The following is a 15,039-nucleotide window of genomic DNA, read 5'->3' as shown; positions in this document are numbered from 1 at the left end:
TGCCATGGTTCAGGATGGCAAGGATGCCATGTGTGAGGCCGTTCAGTCGGGTTTGGACATGGCAGATTGCGTCAGCCGGTCCATGGCGGCGAGCACCGTGATACGCAGGTTTGCATGGTTGCGGAAGTCGGGGTTTGCTCCTGATGTGCAGGCCCGGCTCCTCAACATGCCCTTTGACGGGGAGCATCTTTTTGGCAGCAAGGCTGACGAGAGCCTTGAGAGGTTGCAGACCTCAAAAGCTGCAGCAAAGTCATTGGGCGCAGCAGTTCGACAACCTCTGCCTTTTCGTCCTAGGGGACAGCAATGGAGGGGAGGTTCCTTTCGTTATTACTCATCCTTTGGTAAAGCGAGAGGAGCTGCCAGTCAAAGGGGCCACCGTAGGAGTGCCAGAGGTGGAAAACAAGGTACTCGAGGTGCCAAGGCCCCTCGGGCTGTTGCCTCTTTGCCCTCAGGCAACACTGCAGCCGCTTCAGCTCAGCCATGAGGCCATGTCCCATGGTTCGGCGGTTGGGGGAAGGCTGGCGCAGCATCTTGCAGAGTGGTGCGCCATTACTTCAGATGTGTGGGCTCTGGAGATCATAACCCACGGCTACTGTCTTCCTTTCCGGCAGCGGCCTCAAGACAATTCACCGGGGAATCTCTCTTTGAAGAGTCTGGATCCGCTCCTTGCGCAAGAAATTCAATCCCTGCTGGAGAAAGGCGCCATAGAACTGGGGCCTGTAGCAGAGAGGAACAAGGGATGGTATTCCCCTTATTTTTTGATTTCCAAGAAAGACGGGGGATTGAGACCCATCATGGACTTGCACGGTTTGAACAAACTCCTCAGGAAGTAAAAGTTCAAGATGGTTACTCTCTCTCAAGTCCTCCAGGCCCTTCAACTTCGGGACTGGTTGGTGTCTCTCGACCTCAAGGACGCTTATTTTCATGTGCCAATCCAACCAAGGCACAAGAAGTACCTGAGGTTTGCGGTTGGCGACTCGCACTTTCAGTTTCGGGTCCTCCTATTCGGAATGACCTCCGCCCTGAAGGTCTTCGCCAAGCTCATGGTAGTGGTGGCAGCGCACCTCAGGAAAGGGGGGATTCACGTCTACCCCTAGCTGGACGATTGGTTGATCAGGGCGCGCTCTCCCGAGCAAGTCCTGGATCATCTGTCAGTCACATGCCACTCCCTCCACAAGCTGGGCTTCTCCCTCAACTTAAAGAAGTCCCATTTGACACCAACTCAGAGGATCCAGTACATTGGAGCAGTGCTCGACACGTCCCTGGGGCAGTGTTTCCCTCCCCAGGTGAGGGCTCATCACATTCAGAAGATGGTGCACAAGTTTCAACTTGCCCAGACTCTCCCAGCGTGCAAGTTCTTGAGACTGCTCGGCCTCATGGCATCCTGCATTCTTCTGGTTCCAGAGGCCAGGTTGTGGATGAGATCTTTGCAATGGGCACTCAAGCTCCAGTGGCCTCAGTCCTCCGGCAGGATGTCGGACCCTGTTCAGGTGCCGTCTTCGGTCACCCGGGACCTTCTGTGGATGGCTGACGAAGGCAATCTGATGAGGGGGGCTCCATTTTGGCTGCCCTGGCCGGATGTGACGATCGTGTCGGACGCATCCCTCACGGGATGGGAGCTCATGCCAACGATTTAACAGCGGTCGTTGGACTCCGTCGGAGTCCAGACTCCATATCAATCTGTTGGAGCTGAGGGCCGTCAGCCTAGCCCTGAAGGCTTTTCTGCCGACTGTGCGAGGAAAGAATGTCCTGATGCTGACGGACAACATGGTGGCCATGCACTACCTCAACAAAAAGGGGGGGCAGGGTCACTTCCTCTGTGCAGGGAGGCGATGCAGCTCTGGTTCTGGGCAATCCAGCAGGAAGTCTCGATCTCGGCAGTTCATCTGGCAGGAGACGAAAACGAGACGGCAGACGCTCTGAGCAGGCAGAGCACAATCTCTCGTGAGTGGGAGTTGGCTCAGGAGATTCTCCTGGAGATCTTTGCCCTTTGGGGGACCCCTCAAGTGGATCTCTTCGCCTCCAGTGTCAACCGGAAGTGCGAGAGGTTCTGCTCGCGGGAATTTCCTCCAAACGGAGCCTTAGAAGACGCGTTCGTGGTGGAGTGGTCATTCCCACTGCTGAACGCGTTTCCTCCAGTCCCGCAAGTACTACGGAGGTTACGGAGGTTCGGTTCCCGGATGATCCTCATTGCTCCGGCGTGGGCCCGGAGGACGTGGTACCCGGACCTTCTCGACTTGTCAATCTGCCCTCCACGTCGTCTTCCCTACCGAGACGATCTGCTCTCACGGGAGGGGGGTCGGGTTCTCCATCCAGAGGTCAGGTCCCTCAACCTTCACACTTGGTTTCTGAAAGGTTGAGGTATAAGAATTGGGACCTCCCTGAAGACGTGATGGAGGTGTTGCTTTCGGCCAGAAGGCCCGCATCAAAGTCTCTGTACCGTTGCCATTGGAGAAAGTTCTGCGACTGGTGCAGGGTTAAGAATGTGGATTTTTGCATGTGAAATTCCCATGATTCTGTCTTTTTTGCTATCTTTGGCCCACAGGGGCCTTCAAGTGGGTACCATTAAAGGTTACCTGGCGGCGCTGTCCATATTTAAGCGCTCGTCTGAAGAGTGTTCCTATTTTAAAATTCCTTTAATTTCTCAGTTTCTGAAAGGGCTCACTAATGTGTTCCCTCCGTCGCCTTTCCAGGTGCCCGGTTGGGATTTGAACCTTGTTCTCAAGTTTCTGATGGGTGCTCTGTTTGAGCCTTTGCATACATGCCCTTTGAGAATGTTGACTCTTAAAACTGTATTTTTAGTTGCGGTCACTTCCGCTCGTAGAGTGAGCGAGTTACAGGCACTTTCAGTTAAGCCACCCTTCACTGTGTTTCATAAGGACAGGGTTGTCCTTAGAGTTCGTCCTTCTTTTCTTCCGAAGGTGGTATCGGAATTTCATTTAGGCCAGAAGGTTGTTCTTCCGACATTTTTTCCTCCTCCACATCCTGTTAAGGAAGAGGAGAGGCTCCATAGGCTTGATCCAAGGAGAGCGTTAAGCTTTTATATTTCACGCATGTCCCGGGTCAGAGTGGACGATCAGCTCTTCATTGGTTACGCTGGAAAGCGTTTGGGACAGGCTGCGATGAAACAGACTTTGTCTTGCTGGATTATTTTGGCTATCTCTGAGTGTTACCGCTTGGCGGGTAAGGACCCACCGGTTGGCTTACGGGCCCATTCTACCAGGGGTATGGCTACCTCTACTGCCCTGCAGAGGGGTGTTCCTATTCAAAACATCTGTGATGCAGCCACCTGGACTTCGGTACATACTTTTGTACGTCACTATTCCCTCGATTCCATCCGGGGGCAGGATCTGGCCTTTGGCAAGGCGGTCCTTTACTCCGCAATTCGATTGGGAATGCTAAATTTCTGTTTTCTAAATTCTTTTCCCACTTCCTTGCATTGGTACAGCTTTGGGAGTCTGTCATGGATATGGAATACGTCGGAGGACCCAATCCCCTCGAAGAACAAGTTACTCTCTTACCTGGTAACGTTCTTTCGATGAGATGGTCCGACTACGTATTCCATATCGCTCCCTCCCTACCTTCCCCGCTACAGAATTTCTTATGCGATTGCAGCTTACGTTTCCGCAAGGCTTTGTGTGTCAGGCTTGCAGAAGACTGGGGGCCCACATTCTGGGAAAAAACTACAACTGAGGCTACGGGCATCGTGCGTCCTACTTATAACATCCAGTGACGTCGGCCGTCGGAGGAAGTCCTGGAGGGCGGCGTATCGACGTCATCGACACAGGACGCAGACGCCGAAGATTTTCTGAAGCAGCACAGCTGTGGTGATTACTGTCATAGATATGGAATACGTCGTCGGACCATCCCATCGAACGTTACCAGGTAAGAGAGTAACTTGTTCTTCTGTTTCAGCTAATCGTGGGGAATTAGATAAGCCAGCCACTAAATCTGTATCATGTAGTACAGCCATGTGGCACCTTTCTGCTGTTTCCATAAAAAGCACAACAGTCATGAATATGTAAGTTGTTAAGCTCCCTAATTTCATTTTCCACCCGCTCACCAACTCTCACATTTGGAACATGTTCAGATCAGCCAGATACCTAGTTTAACTGGCCATTACAGTTCCCAGAGTCACAGTAAGACTCCTTTTATATCCCCAAAATCACCTGGAAATTACATAACAAATGGTGCATAGATGAAATCCATCAGTCTTATGATGGCTGAGAAAATGGCCTAGATGATAATAGTCCTTTTAAATCAATTGTGAATGTACATGTGGGACAAATGGTCCTGCCTCCTGCTTCCGGCCGTTTGATTTCACTGGGTCAGCCTGTACCTTTATCAGTCTCCTTTGTGTTGGAAGCATGCTCTTTGAAGTGGGTGCCCCCATGTTCACACATATTAGTCGTGCACCGGCCAAGGATGACTTTTCTTGAAGTACCTACTTTCAGAGCCAGCAGGTCTGGAGAACACTGAATTTTGACACCTTTAGCAGGACATTTGTATTGCGGTTGGTCATTAGATGGGAGATGTGACATCCAGGTTGGAAGTGGGCGATGTCTTGTTAAGTTTTGCCCACAGTCAGCAAAAGGGTCTGCCTTAGGCTAACTTTTTTTCATGAAGACAAAGTGGCTCTTCAAATATCACTGGAGTTGTTTGAGTGAAACATAATATACATTCATTCCTCTTTGTCAACCCACAAATCATGTTTTGTTTTCCTGACATTTTTATTGATTAGTGCTATGTTTTCCCTTTTACTTTTTCAAAAACCATTTTTATTTGCACACACATGTGCAGGTCGTTTTTGTTTTTAATGTTTAAAAATCCTGTTTTCCATATGACGGGGATCTCTGATTCCTCCTTTTTTTGTCAATTAAAATGCTGCTTATCCAGTGGTAATGACAGGTAGGCCCCTTTCCACATGGCTCTTTAATTTTACTTGAAAAACAAAAACAAATGCCAGGGCGTTTTTGTTTCACTGATAAAAATCTTGCTATTCATGTGAAAGGGACTTCTGTTTGGGACTGTAAATGCACCCCACATCACACACCTGATTCACTTCTACTTATGTGGCCTGAACCATGCAAGTTGAGACATCTGGGAGCAATCTGAGGGTTTTCTCCCAAGTAGACCTCTTGAATCCCTTATTCAGGCTGTCGTCTCAGATCCCAACCCTGAGGGTGGACGAGCGAGGGAGGATCACCTGGGTACGGGAGCCCAGGGTTATGCTCGCATGGGTGTGGGGGGAGCCCCAGGTGAGAGGCAGTATTATGCTGAGGAGGAAGTAGAGGAGAATGAGATCCTTGAAACCTTTGTAGGTTGTACCACAGCTGTCTCCCTTCTAATGATGCTCCCCTATTAGAATCCCACCACCCATACATCTCTGGTAAACCAATTAAAGACCCAAACCCTGACACAGTAGGAAACAACCTCTCTCAGAATCCTAAATACACCTGGTCATTCTTCTCCACGTCCCTCTGATAATTCCCAAACACCCATCTATCTTGACAAAACACTACCATTCCCACAATCCCCTCTGTTCAATTCACGATGCCGGCTATCCCTGTTTGCTTCCTAAACCCCACCAACCCCGTCCCTCAGATTATCATTTTCCGAATTCGCGGTCGAATCTGACCAACTACAGTTCCCATAAACCCTCTTACTCATTTCACAAACCCTACAAAAACCACCCTTCCGAGATCACCCAAACCCCTAGGACGAGAATTATAATTCCATATATAACACCTTCTTCCCTTCCGACCCGGTAGGATACTTGGAAACTCTACCACCTTCTTTTTCCAACACAAACACCTTCCCATAGAGTGAAAAACAGACTAATTTGAAAACTGTTTACCTGACATGTTCCAAACCAAAGATCAGGAGAAGTCGGGCAATTCACTAGAGTCACACACACCTGATTGCCCTTTCCTTTCCCCACAGGGATAAAAGGTGGGCATAAGACGAGCAAGGCAGTCCACACGACATGAGAGGTAACTCAGCACGGCAGTTCAAGAGGAGGAGAAAGACGGTGCATACCGAGAGGGTGACAAGGAGAGAAGCGACTTTGCTCTTTCCGAACAAGGCCCGTGAAACCTCTGCAGAAGAAATCATAAGCCTGCAAACCATAGCCAGTGTGTGTTGCAGCAGATGTCAACGGTACACAAGACCCTCCCCCACTGATTAGCAAGCCAGGGAGAGATGCTTGTCTCTGTGGTAACAACCTTGACTCCAAAGAGAAAGCAAGCCAAGCGGTTCATCACAGCCGGTGAGTCGAGGGGAGAGTGGATAAGAAACCGAACTGTGTTGAATGAAAAGTGGCAAACAGCTAATTTGAAAGGTTTAAAGAAACTATTGTGAAAGAAAGGGGGAAAACCAGCAACAGAGGAGTCTGACACCACGTGGGTGCTCACGCAGGAAACTCCGATGGTAGAAACTACCGTAACCAGAAGGCCTTGAGAAGAGGCGAAAAGAGGTCAAAGTGGTCATGCAAGGGTGTGTAAAATCCTCTGTACTGTCGAAAGTCTTTGAGCAACAGATGATTGTGAACGGAGGTGAATCCCACTTGGTGAAATTAGCACATGAACAGTGAGTTGCAAAGGTTGGCAACAGTGAAACCGGCAGAGGGATGCTAACAAAAAGGGGCGAGGCCTGAAGTTCCTATGAATAGTGTGTTGACCACAGTAGACTTGACTGAGGGGTGACCACAGTAAACTGTTTTGTAAAAGTTGGCAAAGGGACGCCGACAAAAAGGGGCAAAGCCTGAAGAACTGTTTAAAAAGACATTAAGATTTGTGAATGCAAGAAGTATTCTAAGACCAGTTGAAGTTTTTGTCCCCCTTGTCATTTGGGTCCGGACTCGACCGAGGGAGATCCAGGGGTGAAAAGTCATCACCCAAAGTCCATTTGGAAAGGAACTCTGTTTGTTTGTTGTCGAATATATCGTGCGATCGAAGGCAAGAGACTTTATATTGAAAAGTGGCTTATCCATCAAAGAACTTGATAGCTGTTACGGAACTGTCATCTCGTCCTGGGAAAGCTTTATTCTGTGCTGTGCTCAGGAGATCCTCCTTGTCCTGTGCGCAAAACGTGGGGAAGGGAGACCCCTGGCAATCACATCCTGACTTATTATTTGTGAACACTTCTTTGTTTATTGAAAACCTTATCCCATACTCGTTCTGTGATTAGTTGTAAGGAGATGCCAATAGTTTTTTTTAGTATAGGTCTTTTACTTTGACTAGGCGCCACAAGGACGGCCTCATTTTTCATTTGATGATCAAAGCTTGCTCCCATCTTAGATTTAGGTTTAGGTTAGGCGTTTTTCCACCCTGCATTTACAGTTCAACTGTGATCACTTGTGTCTGTATTTACTGTTGCCACCATGAGTTTCTTACACATCGTAATTCCAAGTTGTCACCGTCGATCGAACCGTTCCAAGCTGCTGGACGCATCAAGATGTCTGGACTGAATCTTCCACTTAAGCCATAAAGAGGAGTCAGGAAGAACTTGGAAGACTAAGCTAGTTAAATCTGGGTGTAGCTGCCCTTTCCCAGGCATTCCTACTTGCCCTGATCCCCTAGCTTTTATCTTGGGCTCTTGAGACTGGTTAGCACCCCTAATGCCATTTGAAAGTAAATACTGGTGACTTTTAGCTTTTTTATTATTTATTTGCGTTCATTTTCCCTCCTACCGTATTATTCCAGAGTAGAGTGTACAGTAGACATATAGCTAGTCTGCATTAACTGCATGTTTTCCTTACAGGGGTGGGGGTTTTGGAGGTTTTTTTTATTTTTATCTGTGTGTCAACGGGAGGCTTGTATTACTGACTCACATCTCTGAAGAATATAGCCTGAATTTGGCCCATGCTACTAATGTAGAGGCAAAGGTGGTATACTTTCCGTTGTGGCTGAAACATTGCTGAGCTGAGTTTTTGGACAAGTTTGCGCACAGCGCGTAGAAGCCTTTGCTCTACCTTGTACATCTTCTGGTCCTACGCCTGTGGAAACCATTGACCAACTCATGCAGTATCTGTCATGCCCGTCGGAGATCCAACACCTCAGGCAGGATTGACCTGCAGATTGAATTATGCTGTGAAAGCTGTGGTCAGCACCAGATAGTTTTCCTCGTCTTCGCCAGTGTTTGGATGTCTTCACCTACCCGGTGTAGTAACAGACCAACCTTTTTTGTGCTGAATACATTGATCAACTAGGATGATGTTTTGAGTGATACCCTACAATAATGTATGTATGTAGCATGCTTGACAATATGCCTGTCTACATACCTTTTTAATTACAAATTTCTTGAACCCAACATTTGATTACACAATAATTAGAAGAGAAATATGCATTGTTGTAATTTAGACAAGTAGTAGTGAATAACAATCAAAATGTATCCCACATATGTCAATAATGTCTCAAAATCCAGAACCATCACTAGATGCATAAACCTCAACTGTTTGTTAAAGGTCATAGGCTCTTGGTTGTTTTGAACAATGCACATGATTTTACTATTGGTTGTGAAGATAGTTCCACTTCCTTGTTTTCCATCCCGTTATTCCACTTACCCCTAAAAGAATAAGGTTATATTTGTAATGCTTTCTTTTAAGGTTCTGTGGGTCACAGTTGCCACTACAGCTACGGTCAACATCCAATGTGATGACTCTGGTGATGAGGTCTGATTCTTCTGTGGAACTGGATGGATTCTTGGCACAGTTTAGTACAGTGAAATCGTCATCAGGTACGCACTTAGAAATATAACCGTTACTTTGTATATCATTTTATGTCCAAACCTGCTATGTGCTTTAAAATTAGATCTTATCTCACTGAAAACGAACTAGTGATGAATATCAAGAAAACTAAGGTGATGTGTTTAACCAGTAAAATGTAGGAGTACTTTAAATGGACTCTGAAGAGTGTACCTGTAGAGGTAGTTTAAGAATATAGTTAATAGCGATTGAATATTAGCAATTTCTATTCAAATTTGCAAATGTATGAAAATAAAATGAAAAAGTTTTGGTCAGTAATGTCGAGTCTAAGACGCTTTGATATGCAACATGTATATTTCTTTCCACTGATAGCTCTGATAACAGCTTATAAACACACAATTGTCCAGATGATACAATATGGTTTTTAAATTGGAAAGATGAACAAGACAAAATAGATCAATGCATTGAAAATATACATTTTGAAAACTATTTTAAATTTGCCATGTCAACCCCTATCCATGCAATGTCTCTTGAGACACTTAAGAAAAGTGGTATACTTAAAGTATAAGAGCCGCACAAATGTCAGTACATCTTGAACAATGTATTATTGAAATTGGGTGATTATTTTCCTGGTTCTTATAAAACTGAACACATGGATTTCTAGCCTATTAGAGAGAGATAGCGGGAATGTTGACTGAGTTCAGGAGCTTAAAGGGGTCATTGGGTTAAGTAAAATTTAAACTGTTACATTTTTAAAATACTAAAAGTTCCCCAAAGTATAACGTTTTACCAAAATATATAAAATAATTCCTTGGAAATAATTTGCCCTATGGGTTTATGCGGCTGCTGTGACGAATCTCAGGATGTTGTCCCCGCTGTTCTGGGGAGGAGCCCCTTCCCATGAGGCCAGGGAGGTGAGACCCACTGCACGATAGTCCCCCTGGGGGTTGGCACTGTAAGAAACCTGAAGGTGTCTCACCCACTAGTCCCCAGAGATCTTCATCCAGGTGGCAAGGACACGGCCATGTCTATTGGATCCAGTTCCTGGGGTGGACCAGTGGGGGAGGATCACCTGGATGGGATGGGTCTTAGGGGAGTGGAAATGGGACACCCATGGGGGAGATTCGGTACCCCCTTCCTTATAAAACCCTTTCCTCATTCTGCCCTGTAAGATACATAGAAGCTCTACACCCCCCCTTTTCCAACACAAACTCTTTGTTATACAACGAGGAAGACAACAGACTAACACCAGAGCCATTTGCCTGACTTGTCCCAACACAATAACTGCTGTAAGGAAGGCATGGTATCAAGAATAGACAGACACAAGGGATCACGGTTCAAGGGTGTTTATTAAACTGTTTATGCAGGTTGGAAAAACACCTAATCTAAACCTAAATCTAATATTGGAGCAAGCTACAACCATCAAATGAAAATAAGGCAGTCCTAGCAGTGTCATGACAAAATAAAAAAAAATAAAAACTATTGCCAAACCTTACAAATAAATACCAAAAAGAGGGGTAGCCGGGGTTCTCCCTTCCCCACATATTGAGCATGGGACAAAGTGCACCACACATACTCAAGCTTTCTCAGCACGAGACAACAGTTCCAGCTTCAGCTATCGGGACCTTTGGTGGTTAAGTGTCTTTTCTATGAAAGTCTCTTGCTTCTGAGGCCCTGATATACTCAAACAAAAAGTTCCTTTCAAATGTACGTTGGGTGATGCCTTCACCCCTGGGTATCCTCTTCCGGGCTTAGACCCTTCTCGCTGCTTGCTACCCTCCGTCTTGTTTACTATGGCTTTTCACAAATCAATCTCCCTTTTGATACTCACAAATCTTAATATCTTTTTAAATAGTTCACCGTGGACATCCCTCTGCCGGGTTCACTTTTGTCAACACACTGTTCATTGGGACTTTCGACTTCGCCCCTCTTTATTGGTATCCCTCCGTCGGGTTCAGTCTTGCCACTTCACATTTCCTTTGGCTTTCTCTTGATGCAGGATTCACTTCCCTTCCCTTCTCACTGGTTTGTCGGTCAAAGACTTTTGACTGTACAGGGATTTTGCTGGACCCCTGCATTACCACTTTGACCTTTACCTCCCGGCTTCTCTAGGGCCTTCTGGTATCGGTAGTTTCCTTCAAACATGGGATTAGCTAGAGTCTCCTGAGTGAGCATCCACTTGGTGCCGGACCCCTCTGCAGATGGGCTTCCCTAAACAACTTAAAGTTCTTTGAACTTTCCTCAAAATGCCACTTTGCGACTTTCATTCAACACAGTTTGGTTTCTTAATCGGTTCTCCCCTCGACTCACCACCTGTGATGAACCGCTTGGCTTTCTTCGTATTGGGAGTCAAGGCCGGTACCACGGTAGCAGGCATCTCCCTCTGTCCTGCTTATCAGCGTAGGCATGCTCTGTGTACTGTTGACATCTGTTAGGCAGAATCCTGTGCAGTGCCCTTAGGGACCACTACACACAATTAAGACTACAGGTGGCAATACAAGTTTACCTTTGGTACAAGCCTGTACTACTAAGTTATAGTGGTAGCAGTAGCAGAGCAGCCAGGCTTATCTCAAGAGTATATGCGCAGTAGCAGAGATTACACAAAGGGACCACAATTACTGTGACTCAAGAAAACACTGACTCAAGGTTTCAGGTAATAAAATATAAGTACATTTATTTTTAAACCATCAGTTATAAACACAACACCTCTATTAAACTTTAAACAAAACCACATGTTAAATATACTACAACTAACCAATTCACTTTGTACAGTATGTCTCAAGGTAAGTACCCTGTGTTTGAATGAACCGGTATTATGAACAAAACACGATACCGCAGATACGGTTGCGATCACTTTTTGACAGTTCGGTCTACTAAATAAACGCGTATCCGTGACATGAAATGCTACCGGGGCGAAAGCACACTTAGCACCTGAGATACCCAGAGGGATTGGAGGCAAAAATCACAGGCAATATTTAGGTTAGGCAGACAGTATCGAGAAACACTTAGAAACAGGAGTTCAAAAGTCAACGGGTCGGAGCCAGGTTTAGATGACACCGGAGGCATGTGCCAAAGATCACACCGTTAGACAGTTCACGATTCCGTATAGCCCAAGAGTACTTGAATATTGTCAATGTTCGGAAGCAAAAGTTATAAGAAGGAGGGAAGACAAAGACGAGCCTTGGAGATGAAGAAAAGGGGTTCACCCAGTTTCCTCGAGTAGAACACAGTACCTTATTCCAACGATGCAGCTGGTGCCCTGGCAGATTTTCCTGTTGGTTTCCCGCAGACCCATGATTCCTGGAGCTTCGGTGTGAAGGAGGACGTCTGAAGGGGGTCTGCAGCACACAGGGATGAGGCCAGCAGCAGCGACAACGAAAAACGTGTGCTCCTTAAAAACAGGAGAGGCTCAGCAGGTGGCTATCCGGACTACTACAGAAGTGTGCAGCGATTTCGACCACGGCAGAGATCTCTGGCTGAAGAAGATGAGCTGGTTATCCCCACCAGGCTCATGGAAAGAAGACTCGGGACTGGATCTCCTCTTAGTCGTTGAAGGGAAGATAGCTCAGGACTGCAGCAGGGCTTCACCAGGATGCGGTAGTTGCAGCAGTCGTTCTGTCCGCTTCTCTTCGGTTCCTTGTAGTTCCAGAGGCGATTCTGACTTCTAGCCCAAGAGACCTGCCTTTTATGCGCAAAACCCCCATTCAAACAGCCTGGCTGTCAATCACGCAGCAGTGGGGTTGTCCAGCCCGGACAACCACCTCAGCCAATCATGGCAAAGTGCGACTTGGGTTTACTAGGATACCCTGTGCAGAGGGTGACTACACCCCTTCCCCACATTCAGTCTACCTAGACACCCAGGTGCCAAGAGGAGGGCTTCTCTGCAGAAGCCCGCCAAAAGACGGTGAACAAAGAAGGCGAACCTAGTTTGCCGCGCAAAGTAAAACACAAGAAAGACTTAAACAAAAAGAAATGGCCAATAAACCCAACCGGAGCCAAAAGAAAGACGATTTGGTCAAGTGGGTTTATGTTCGAGGCTAATATAATAGCCAAGAACAGTACCACATTTATCTAATATAATCGCGGTAGAAAAGTTAGGGTAGATACCACTGCCACCAGCCAAGTCTAAATGTTAAAAGAGCAAAACAATGCTCAGGGAGGTACAGACAGAAAAGGGGTATAGATTAGCCCTTTCCAGTACTCCATGTAAGATGTGGTGTACTGGGTCTGTGGTAAAAATGACTATGTAAAGTAAATGGCAACTTTTACCTTTCTCTGGGGGACAGTAGTCAGCCCCAGCGAAATGGAGTCAGAGGGATGTCTTAAAGACAACCCTGGGTTACTACACTGAAGGTGCTGTGTAACCCTACAAGAACAGGGGCACCTGGAGTGGTGTGCTCCAGTGCCCAAGATCACACAATGAGTAAAAACACATAGGCCAAAACACATGTAAGAGTGGAAAAAGGATGTACACTCTTACCAGGTGGAAAAAATAAACTCAAGAAATCCAGCAAAGCTGCTGGGGGGCTCACTAGGTGAGGGAAATTAGCCCTAAAAGGAGAATTTTCCCTAACAATATCTGCTGCAACACATTTGGGCTATTCTTCGCTGTCTTACGATTCCTTCCACAGAGGTCTCGCGGGTCTGGGTCGGAAATAGCAAGGTCGCTTCCCTCCTTGTCAGCTTTTCATTTCTCGCCATCTTTCTCCTCCTCTTGAATTGCTGTGCCTGGATAACGGTCTCGTCGTGTGGTCTGCCTTGCTCGTATTGTGCTCTCGTGCACCACCTTTGGGTAAGGGAAACGGCTGACAGGTGTGTGTGATCCTGGTCAATTGCCTGACTTTGCCTGACCCTTGTGTTGGGACGTGTCGGGTAAACGGCTTTGTTGTTTGTTCTTCTTCTTTCGCAGTCTGCAAAAGTGCTTGTGTTGTAAAACAGGGTGGGGATTAGAGTTTCTGAGTTTGCTATATATATATATATACAGTCGGTGTCCCACTTCCACTCCCCGAGGACCCCCTATCCAGGTGATCCTCCCTCACTGGTCGACCCCCAGGAACTGGATCCAATAGCGATGGCTGTGTCCTGGCCACCTGGATGACAGATCCCAGTGGACTAGTCAAGGAGACACGTACAGGTTTCTCACACTACACACACCTGGCGGCCCTTTCCCGTCCCCAAAGTGACAAAAGGCAGAGCACAAGAGCACAAAGAGGCGGCTATTCCAGGACGGCAGTTCAAACAGAGAAGATAGGCAGCGAGACCGGAAAGTACACCGAGAATGGAAGTGCCCTTGCCCTTTTTCGACCCAAGCCTGCAAGGTCTCTGTGAAAGGAATCATAAGACCTGGAACTACAGCCGACGTGTGGTTTAACAGATATCCACGATGCACAGGGCCCTCCTGCACTAATAGCTGAGGCGAGGAGGCACACTTGCTACAGTGGTACAGTCCTTGACTCCTGAGACAAGAAAAAGCGAGGAGGAGAGCACAGCCGGTGATTCGGAGGGAGAACCGATAGTAAAACCGGACGGTGTTTAGCAAAGGTTGCAAACAGCAAATTTTTATGAACAAAGAACTTGTTTGCTACTGAACTTTTAAAACCCAGAGGCCGTAGGAAAAGGCCGGCATACAGAATTAAGGTGATCATACAAGGGTGGAAACAAAATCCCTTGTACTCTCGAATAACCCATTAACAAAGTTGTGACATTGTAAAACAGGTGTGTGCGCCCGGCTGAGGGAAAACGCTGCATGAACGATAATTGTGGGAAGCCTGACTGGGGGCTGGAGAGAAAGCCTGACTGGGGGCTAGAAAAAGTTAAGGGAACTGAATCCCCCAAGGTATTATTTGTTAAATGAAATGAACTGTGTGAAACTGGCAAATGTGAACGCGAATGAGGGAAGCTAAGGTTATAAAAAGGATCAGAGCCCGGTTGAGGGCGATTGACGGATGAAAGGAAATCACCAGACGGGAAGATTACTGGAAGGAACTTTTTGTTTGTTAATAGTACATCGGACCCTCTGAGGCTAAAGACTTGAGGTGTAAAAGAGACTTAGGCCACAGAAGGCCGTGATCATTTGGAAACTAACTGTAAACTCGTGCTGAAGAACCCCAGGAGTGTGCTGTGCTCGAGAGTCTCGAAGGGAAACCCCAGTTATACCATCCTGACTTATCATTTTGTAAACACTCCTTTCTTTTCTGATGAACATTAACCCACAATATTTTGTAACTTAGTGGTAAGTATTGGCAAACGTTTTTTTTTTAGTATAGGCCCTTTTATTTGACAAGACGCCACTAAGACTGCCTTATTATTTGATGGCCGTATCTTGCTCCCATCTT

The 15,039-nt window shown here is 46.7% G+C and overlaps 1 protein-coding gene across 2 annotated transcripts in view; it reads left to right on the top strand.

The window, feature by feature from the left end:
- Nucleotides 1–15,039, top strand: part of LOC138497215 (uncharacterized) — a 1,137,079-nt gene that overhangs the window by 404,853 nt on the left and 717,187 nt on the right. For both annotated transcript variants that reach the window (XM_069620541.1, XM_069620540.1), the window contains exon 4: nt 8,606–8,736. In XM_069620541.1, the coding sequence (XP_069476642.1) occupies nt 8,606–8,736 (131 nt within the window). The remainder of the gene's footprint in view (nt 1–8,605; nt 8,737–15,039) is intronic.

The sequence above is a fragment of the Ambystoma mexicanum genome, chromosome 5q (assembly GCF_040938575.1).
Source record: "Ambystoma mexicanum isolate Mex_15411 chromosome 5q, UKY_AmexF1_1, whole genome shotgun sequence".
NCBI classification, from domain to species: Eukaryota; Metazoa; Chordata; class Amphibia; order Caudata; family Ambystomatidae; genus Ambystoma; species Ambystoma mexicanum.
The sequence above is the reverse complement of the archived record's forward strand: the minus strand, read 5'-3'. Positions and strand labels throughout refer to the sequence as shown.